Source organism: Sorex fumeus, unplaced genomic scaffold, assembly GCF_029834395.1.
Source record: "Sorex fumeus unplaced genomic scaffold, SorFum_2.1 ptg000063l, whole genome shotgun sequence".
NCBI classification, from domain to species: domain Eukaryota; kingdom Metazoa; phylum Chordata; class Mammalia; order Eulipotyphla; family Soricidae; genus Sorex; species Sorex fumeus.
Genome location: NW_026606120.1, coordinates 18,044,253 through 18,053,132, shown reverse-complemented (window position 1 = coordinate 18,053,132; position 8,880 = coordinate 18,044,253). Strand labels below are relative to the sequence as shown.

General features: G+C 54.5%; 1 protein-coding gene across 3 annotated transcripts; it reads left to right on the top strand.

Moving 5' to 3' along the window:
• The first annotated feature begins 2,838 nt into the window (after positions 1-2,838).
• On the top strand, positions 2,839-8,880 carry CDK20 (cyclin dependent kinase 20). Of its 3 annotated transcripts, none has more exons than XM_056127309.1 (8): positions 2,839-3,049; positions 3,387-3,455; positions 5,419-5,607; positions 5,811-5,932; positions 6,108-6,170; positions 6,801-6,924; positions 7,417-7,572; positions 8,657-8,879. In XM_056127309.1, the coding sequence occupies exons 1-8, from the start codon at positions 2,975-2,977 to the stop codon at positions 8,852-8,854; spliced, it is 996 nt and encodes a 331-aa protein (XP_055983284.1). In that variant the 5' UTR covers positions 2,839-2,974; the 3' UTR covers positions 8,855-8,879. The 3 variants fall into 3 exon arrangements, with proteins under 3 accessions (XP_055983284.1, XP_055983283.1, XP_055983285.1); XM_056127308.1 differs by having other exon boundaries at positions 3,346-3,459; positions 8,657-8,878; XM_056127310.1 differs by lacking the exon at positions 5,419-5,607 and having other exon boundaries at positions 3,346-3,459; positions 8,657-8,880.

The following is an 8,880-nucleotide window of genomic DNA, read 5'->3' as shown; positions in this document are numbered from 1 at the left end:
GAATTACCCTTTGTGTATAGTGTGAGATAGAGTCAAATTTAAAAAATTATTTTGCATGTGACTCTCTAGTGTTTCTCAGCACCATTTATTGAAGAGACTCTCCTTGTTCCACTTCATGCAGATAGCCACTTTGTCAAAAATTAACTGCCCATACACCTGAGGGTTTATCCCTGGGCTCTCAGTTCTATTCCATTGATCCAGGAGTCTGTATTTTTTCCAGCTATTTTTTTTTTTTTTTAGCTTTTTGGGTCACACCTGGTGATGGGTTACTCCTGGCTCTACACTCAGGAGTTACTCCTGGCAGTGCTCAGGGGACCATATGGGATGCTGGGAATCGAACCCGGGTTGGTCGCATGCAAGGCAGACACCCTACCCGCTGTGCTATTTCTCCAGTCCCCAGCTATTTTTATTACAATAACTTTGTAGTAAAGATTCAAATATGAGGCTCTAATTACCTCCCTATCTTCTTTCTTCTTAGGATTGCTTTGTTGTTGGGTGTTTTTTTCCCCAGGAGTTTTATGATTCCATACAGATTTTTAACCATTCCTCCTATTTGTTTTTTAAAAATGCCATGGGCATCGGCAGCTCAGATAGAGAAGGGAGCACCAAATAAAGGGTGTTTGGAGGATCCTCCCAGGAGGGGAGATGCATGTTGAAAGTAGACTATGGACTGAATATGTTTGCCACTCAATGTCTCTTTTGCAGACCACGACACCCAAAAGGAGAGAGAGAACAAAAGGGAATGCCCTGCCACAGAGGCAGGGTGGGATGGGGGGGATGGGGGTGGGAGGGATATTATCCATGGTGGTGGAAAATGGGCACTGGTGGAGGGATGGGTATTTGATCATTGTATAATCGAAACCCAAGCACAAAAAATTGTAAATCTACCACTGTACCTCATGGTGTTTCACTAATAAAAAAAATGTCATGGGAATTATGATGGGAACTGTTTTGGGTCTGGAAGTTACTTTGAGTAAGATGGTCACTTTAATGATGTTGATTCTTTCTATCCACAAGGAATATGTTTCCATTTCCTTGCGTCTTCTTTTATTTCTTTCAGAAGTGATTTATAATTTTCACTTAAACAGATCTCTTCCTTTGTTAAATTGATTTCTAGCTAACTGAGGTTTTACACCACCTCTGGCCCCTATTTCTAAATTTCTGGTCTATACTGCTTTATCAATTCCCAAAACACATCTTTTAACATTGTTTTTAGGACAGACCACAACACCCAAAAGGAGAGAGAGAACAAAAGGGAATGCCCTGCCACAGAGGCAGGGTGGGATGGGGGGTGTCCAGATGATAAATTTCTTTTAATTGTGTTTGTTAGAAAAAAGTAATAATTTCTCCTTTATTTAAAAGGATTATCTTACTGGATCTAGACTTCTAGGCTGGCAACTTTTTGTTTCACCCTTTTAAATATTTCATTCCAAGCTCTTGTTTCTAGAGTTTCCAAAGAGAAGAATGGCGTAATTCTTTTTCTCAGCAATAAGAAAGCATATAGGGGCCAGAGCAATAGTATAGCACCTAAGGCATTTGCCTTGCCTACAGCTTGACCTGGGTTTGATCCCCAGCAGCACATCTGGTCCCCTGAGCCCAACAGGAGTGAAAGCTGAGTGCAGAGCCAGGATTAATAGCCAATGTGGCCACAAAACAAAAACAACTATCCCTGCAAAGCTTGTATGTTTTACTTAAACACCACGATTTACAAAGTTGTTTACAATAGTTGTTTCAAGCATTCAATGTTCCAACACAAATCCCACCATCAATGTGACCTTCCCTCCATCAATGTTCCCAGTTTCTCACTTCCTCTCCCACAAGCCTGTCCCCTTAGCAGGCACAAATTTATTTTATATTGCTTATTACAACAAAATGGAATTATCTGAAAATAGATAAAAGTCAATTGTGAAATTTGTTATATCTCAAAATGGTGTTACTAGAGTCACTGTCTGATTTACTGTGCCAGCTGGTGCTGACTGAGCCATTTGCATTATTGTTTTTGCTCATTTTTAAGGTCACATAATGCTCTATTTGAAGACACACACAATTGAGTCATTTTCTTATTGATGGTCATCTGCAGTGATTCCAATCTTTATTCAAACAATACTTCGGTGAATAACTTTGCACATGTCACTTCACCTGTGTGCAAACAAATGGATGGGGGAATTTCTAGACATGAACATGAACATAGGCAAATGTAGTTTGATCATCACCACCAAATTTCACGCCCACCAGCAAGGTATAAAATTTGTACTTTCACAATCTGACCAATGAACTGTTAGATCTGGCACCTTCGGGTGTAATAGTATAGCTTCTTTGCATTCGTCCTTTCATACTCGAAGAGCATCTTTGCAGAAGCTTAAGAGCTACTATGAACGTTCCGCAACTGTGAGATGCCTTAGAAGTCTTCAAATGTCTCCTCGGAATTCCCAAAGAACACAGTCGTTTTGGTCAGAGTTTCCGTTTTTAAAAAGATATCCTACATGTCGGCCGGTTCACCTTCCGGAGAGAGAGAACCCACTGATCTTCCCTCTAAACCGCCCCAGACCTCCACATCTCCCCGGGGGGAAAAACCTGCCTGTGGTCCGGCCACCTCGAGGCCCCGCCCCATCCAGAGGCCCCGCCCCCTATAGGCCCCGCCCTCTCGCTGCGGGGCGCCTCTCGCCACAGTCTGAGGCCCCGCCCACCTCCCTCCGGCTGCCAGAAGGCTCCGCCCCGGACGCAGACCCCGCCCCCGACGCTCGCTGACGTCACTCGTCACGTGAGTCGCCCCGGAAGCGACGCGGCTCCGCGGAGGCTGGTCCTGCGTGTCCGGGGCTTGGCGCTGCCTCTGCTGCTTGGCGACGTTCGCGAGCGGGTGAGACGCTAGCGGCGGGGCCCCGGGCAGGCTCCACCGCAGGCCCGCCGCCCGGCACCGTTGCGCCGTGCCCGCTCGTTGCTAGGCGCCGGGGGCGGAGCGCGCGGGGCGGGCGCCATGGACCAGTACTGCATCCTGGGCCGCATCGGGGAGGGCGCGCACGGCATCGTCTTCAAGGCCAAGCACGTCGAGGTGAGGCTTGCGGGGCCCGGGGCGCCGGGAGCAAGATCAGTCTGCGGGGCCCGGGGCTTCGGCGCTGTGGGGAGGGGCCTGAGGTCCGCCCCCTTCCCGGCGGCCTGATTCACCGGGTGCTGACCCCTGCCCGGCTCCGGCAGGGTGCCCTGCGCCTCTGTCGGGCACATTGCACCCACGGCGCGAGCTCCCCGGGGGCCGGGTCTTTCCGCCCTCGAGGGTGGGCGCGGTCTCGCGGCGCGGGCCCTGGCCCCCTCCTCGAGAGCTGGTGGCCATGTCTCCGCGCCGCCCCGCAGACCGGAGAGATCGTGGCCCTCAAGAAGGTGGCCCTGCGGAGGCTGGAGGATGGTATCCCCAACCAGGCGCTGCGGGAGATCAAGGCTCTGCAGGAGATCGAGGACAACCAGTATGTGAGTGGGTCAGGTGGGGCTCGTCCTCCGCGTCTCCCCACCCCCATCCCCCTCTTCACTCTCGCTCCTGTTCCCCTCCAACCTCCTCCCAAGGCCCTCTCCTTTGTGTTCACTTGTCCATACTTTATGCCTCATTCCTAAAGGGTACTGTGTACTCCAGACAGCCATCCTCTCATCCATCCAGCCACCCACCCATTCATTCGTTCACTACACTGTCAATACACTTAGAAATTTCTTTTGGTTGTTGCTTTCTTGTTGGGTTTTGGACCACATCGAGCAGTGCTCGGGGCTTACTCCTGACTCTGGCTTAGGGATGGCTCCTGGTGGTCTTGAGGTACCAAAGAGGGTCCCAGGACCAAATCTGAGCTGGCACTGCGGCAGGCCCTCTACCCGCTGTACTAGCTCTCTGGCCTCAACACACTTAGTAATTTCCGCTGATAATGATAACTGAGCTTTTGTATTCTTAGGCTGGGTTAACCATTTTACAGATGGTTTTGGGGTTCCTTTTTGATTGAGAAATCTGCATAGGTTCAATCTTGGGGTCTCTGGTAGTTCTCTATTTTGGCCACAGGCCAACCAGGTCAGGCAGAGAGACAGAAGAGGGGTTCAGTGGCCAGGCCCTGCTGTGAGTGGACTGGAGATTGAGCATGGGAGGAGGGACATTTCACACGCTCAGGCACGTCTCTTCATCTGCTCTCATGCATGGGAGTAATGGTTCCTAAGATGCTCTTACTCGCTCCTAATCATTATAGAGGTCTATTGTCTAGTGACATAGTGACAAGTGTTGCAAAATTGCATATGTCTTCAGACTTTGTGTAACAATAGAGCTATGATGTATATCAGTTGTGCCTGTTTTTGGCATGTCTGGTAGAGCATCCGCTTCAATCCACCGTAGCTAGGATCTCCTTGGTTTCTTTTTTTTTTTTTTCTTTTAGTAGTTGTGCATGTTACCTGGACGAATATGTCCGTGTGTTTCGATTTGTGAAGTGATCCTTTCCACAACTCAGCAAAACAACAACAGAATGAGAAAAACATTAAGGGCGTTCTTGTTTCACCAGCAAAGTCAAAGTGTGGAAAGACCCAGGAGAAGGTGGTGATGGGGCCTGGGCCTTGTGGGTCAGTATCTGGAAGTTTCTGCTTTTAAAACTCCAGATTTTACCCCCGCCCAGGCCACAGTCCACAGTGACCACTTGCCAGAATGGGGGAAGATTTGCAGCTGCTTCCCCACTGTCCCCCTTTACCCTCAGGAAATGCCAGGGACCCTGTTCACCTGGCACCTTGTCTTTAAGCTGAGAGCCCGTTACTGCTGTCCCTCACTCATTCCCCCAGTCCCGTGAACACACCCCCTTAGTCTGCAACCCTCTTGGTGTGAGGATCATTGGGCAGAACAGAGACATGTCTCCTCCTAAAGGGCCCCACAAGTCTTGAGTTGCCCAGTTTCTACCTTCCTTTTCCTGACTAAGGGATTTTTGTAACCAGCCCCACCTCACCTGTTCTCATCTGTCCTCACCAGGACCTGGACCTGGATTACCGTCTGTTTATGTACTCGTTTGTTAGTGGTCTGTTCTTCCTGCCCAGAGCAGCTTAGAGCCTGGGCCCTGCTCCCCGCCGCCGTGTACAGCGGCTCTTGAGGAGGAGTATGACTGTGTCTTCAGCTTGGGGTGGCTCTCTCAGTGCTGCATTTTATGGTCCTGGGGGAAGTGGTGTGTGTATGTGTGTGTGTGTGCGTGCACATGTGTGTATGTGCATCTTGTGTATTTCTCGTGTATGGATCTCTAGTGGATGAGTGGGAGCCACAGTTCCCCAGTGGAGGCGTCCCAGGAGAGCAGGGTGCTCATAGCTCCCTGCTTCCCTGCCCAGATCCTGTCACTTCCTCCCACATCCAACCTCCGTGTGGCCCCGGGCTGGGGCTGAGAGGTCTCTGGTCACTGTGAATCTGATGGGATGACTCGCCCTCAGGTGGTGCAGCTGAAGGCCGTGTTCCCACATGGTGCAGGCTTTGTCCTGGCCTTTGAATTCATGCTCTCGGATCTGGCCGAGGTGGTGCGACATGCACAGCGGCCACTGGCCCAAGCTCAGGTCAAGAGCTACCTACAGATGCTGCTCAAGGGCATCGCCTTCTGCCATGCCAACAACATTGTGCATCGGGTGAGTTCAGAGGCCAGCCCCGGTCGAGGGCGGTGGGGTCCTGAAGGGCAGGAGTAGAGCGCCATTGACGAAAGCACAGGCAGAGGGGACAAAATAGTTGGTCGGGGGTGTAATACTGGGTTTCTCCAGGCTCATCCGCCAAGTTCTTTCCTTGGAAACCCCTGGTGTCCCAGTGGAACTGATACCCGCTTTGGTGCCCTTAGGACCTGAAACCAGCCAACCTGCTCATCAGCGCCTCCGGCCAGCTCAAGATTGCAGACTTTGGCCTGGCCCGAGTCTTTTCCCCTGATGGCAGCCGCCTATACACGCACCAAGTGGCCACCAGGTAGGGTTGAGCTGGTGCCCAGCAGTGCATGACGGTGGACAGACCACAACCTGCTCTCTGGGAAGAGATGTTCTGGACAGACTTTATTGCTGGGGGTGGCAGGGAATGGAGTGGCCTCTAGGGCAGCTGTCTGTCAGGCCCGTAGCTCGGCTGTAACCGTTTGCCTTCCTTACAGGTGGTACCGAGCCCCTGAATTGCTGTATGGTGCCCGCCAGTACGACCAGGGTGTTGACTTGTGGTGAGAGTCCTGGTGGGCAGGACGGAGGGTTATGGATACGGAGTCCATTAGTGTTTGGAGAGGGTGTGTGTGCTCTGGGTTGCCTTGGGCACTGGGCTCTCTGGGCAGTGTGAGCTCTCTGTTCTTCCATGCCCATGGTTGGGCCCGGTCAGGATTGACTGTCTGTGTGGTGTGAGGCTCTGAGAAGACTCAGAACTGTTCCCAGCCAGAGGCTGCCCCGAGGTGGACAGGCTGTGTTCTGAGCTTAAGTCTGACTGTTTGGGGCTCTGAGTCCTTGGCTATGCTTGGCTGTACAGTGTCTAAGCTGCTTTAAGGGGACCTTCACCCATTGTGTGTCTCTTGTGAGTGGTGGAGAGTGTGTGTCCACGAGGGAGGTGATGGATCCCCTGGGGGGAGTGTGTGTCCATGAGGGGGTGATGGACCAGGTGCGGGGAGTGTGTGTCCATGAGGGGGTGATGGACCAGGTGTGGGGGGGGTGTTCACTGGGGGGGGTGACGGATCAGGTGGGGAGTGTGGGCCCTTAAGGGAGGTGACAGAGCTGACAGAGTGTGTGTCTGTGGTGTGAGGTGGGGAAGCTGGCATAAGGGACAGTGCGGCTGTGAGGTCCTGAGCTGCTGCCTTGTGTTGCAGGGCCGTGGGGTGCATCCTGGGGGAGCTGTTGAATGGATCACCCCTGTTTCCTGGGGAGAATGACATCGAACAGCTTTGCTGTGTGCTGCGCGTCCTGGGCACCCCCAATCCTCAAATCTGGCCGGTTAGTGGGGGCCCCATGGAGAAGGGGTGGGAAGGTCCTCCCAACAACTCTCTTTTTTTTTTTGGTTAATCGGGGAGCTTTATTTCCGGAGTCAGGAGCAGTGCGAGAAGGACGGGTGCTCCCGCTGCTTGGAGGTCACCGCATGTGGCACAGAGAGCTCCTTAGCCTCTGTGGCGAGCGAGGCAGATACTGAAACCCCTCCAGGGGTTCCACCTCTGCCCCTCCTCCTGTTTCACCCATCTCTGATGCCGTGGTTGGTGTCTTAGCTCAGTTAGGAGACTGAGGCGGGAGGACCAGTCCTGTCCCTGCCCCTTCACACTGCCGTGACACTCTCGGAGGGTTCTCCTGACGCTTAGCTTGGAGCTGGCGCCCAGAGGCTCCGGGGACCCAGGGAGCTCAGGGGCACCTAGACAATGGGTGTGAGACAGTCACGGGGTGGGGCAGGGCGAGCCAGTGGCCGAATCCGGGTCACGGATGTGCCCTGTTTCTCAGGAGATCACGGAGCTGCCCGACTACAACAAGATTTCCTTCAAGGAGCGGGCAGCCCTGCCCCTGCAGGAGGTGCTGCCCGACGCCTCGCCACAGGCCCTGGACCTGCTGGGGCACTTCCTCCTCTACCCGCCGCACCGGCGCATCCCTGCCTCCCAGGTGAGTCGGACCAGTCTGCACCCGCATCCCCGGGTCTGACGGACGTCCCTCAAAGCCAGGGCGAAGAGGGTCACACAGCAGGTGTATGTCTCCAGCGAACAGAACCGGGCAGGAGGGCCAGAAGCGGGGCGGAGAGGGGTTGCAGGACGTGGCGTGCTGAGCTCTTCTGTCTTCCCATGCCACTTGTCTCGCTCTGCAGCCGGCCAGCGCCGCCTCTTGCCCGGAGTGCACAGAGGTGGCCTGATTCCCCCTCTCAGAGGTCCACACCCTGTGCCGAGACCAGGGTCAGGATGTGTGTGGGGGAGAGGTGGAGACCGACGACGTGGGGCCTCGGTAGTCTTCCTGCCACGGTGTGTGTCTGCTCGGGTGCTTGGGTGACATCAGGGAGGAGCAGGCTCAGGGATGGGGCCTTGATGGGGCGGGAGGCAGCAGGGGGGCATCTCTGGGGAGATCACCAAGGCCTCTGGTCCATACACTCGAACAGCCTCACTCCCTGCCCTCAGCACTGACAGCCTGTGATTGTGCAGCCCGGTCCCTCCACTGTCCCCAGAGTCTACCAGCAGTGTCCCCGCCACCCCACAGAAGGCAGCTTCTTCCCAGGCCTCACCCCTGCTTCCCTCTCAGGAGAAGCCCCTCTGTCAGGCTGTCGCCTTGGACCCCCTTCCCCCCACCTGTCCTCTTGCTCCCCTGTAGCCCCGTGTCCCTCTGTGTCCTGGGGTCTGTGCCCTTCTCTGCTTGGGCCAGGAGGCTCTTCCTCGGCGCCTGTCGCTCTGTGACTTTGCAGCTCTCTGGAGTGTCAGTTCCCAGCAACATCCCCGCTGTCCTTCAGGCCAGTGTTGGCCTGTGTCACCTCCTTATTTTTGTATTTTCTGTGCCCTGCCCTTTCCTCCCGCACCGGCCAGGAGCTCTGTGGAGCCCGGCCATTACTCTTCTTGGCTCTGAGCAGCCCAGGAGGTGCTGGTTGGCGGGTGGAGGAGCAGTCGCAGGACGGAGCCCCGAGACCAGGGCCTGGGCCCCATGGAGGGTCGAGAGCTGCTCTGGGACAGGGAGTGAGTTCTCATCTGGTCTCTGTTCTGTCCTCCAGGCCCTCCTGCACCAGTACTTCTTCACAGCCCCCCTGCCCGCCCACCCCTCGGAGCTGCCCATCCCCCAGCGCCCTGGGGCACCCGCCTCCAAGGCCCATCCAGGCGCACCCCATGTCCATGATTTCCACATGGACCGGCCGCTGGAGGACTCGCTCTTGAACCCGGAGCTCATCCGACCTTTTATCCCACAAGGCTGAGCAGTGGTCCATACACTAGGGCCCCC

What these genes read in the sequence shown, in the direction of transcription:
- CDK20 (XM_056127308.1), top strand. Translation starts at nt 2,975, where the DNA reads ATGGACCAGTACTGCATCCTGGGCCGCATCGGGGAGGGCGCGCACGGC. An exon ending in CCAACAACATTGTGCATCGG is followed by an intron (nt 5,608 to 5,810) that starts GTGAGTTCAGAG and finishes TGGTGCCCTTAG; the next exon opens with GACCTGAAACCAGCCAACCT. An exon ending in GGCGCATCCCTGCCTCCCAG is followed by an intron (nt 7,573 to 8,656) that starts GTGAGTCGGACC and finishes TCTGTCCTCCAG; the next exon opens with GCCCTCCTGCACCAGTACTT.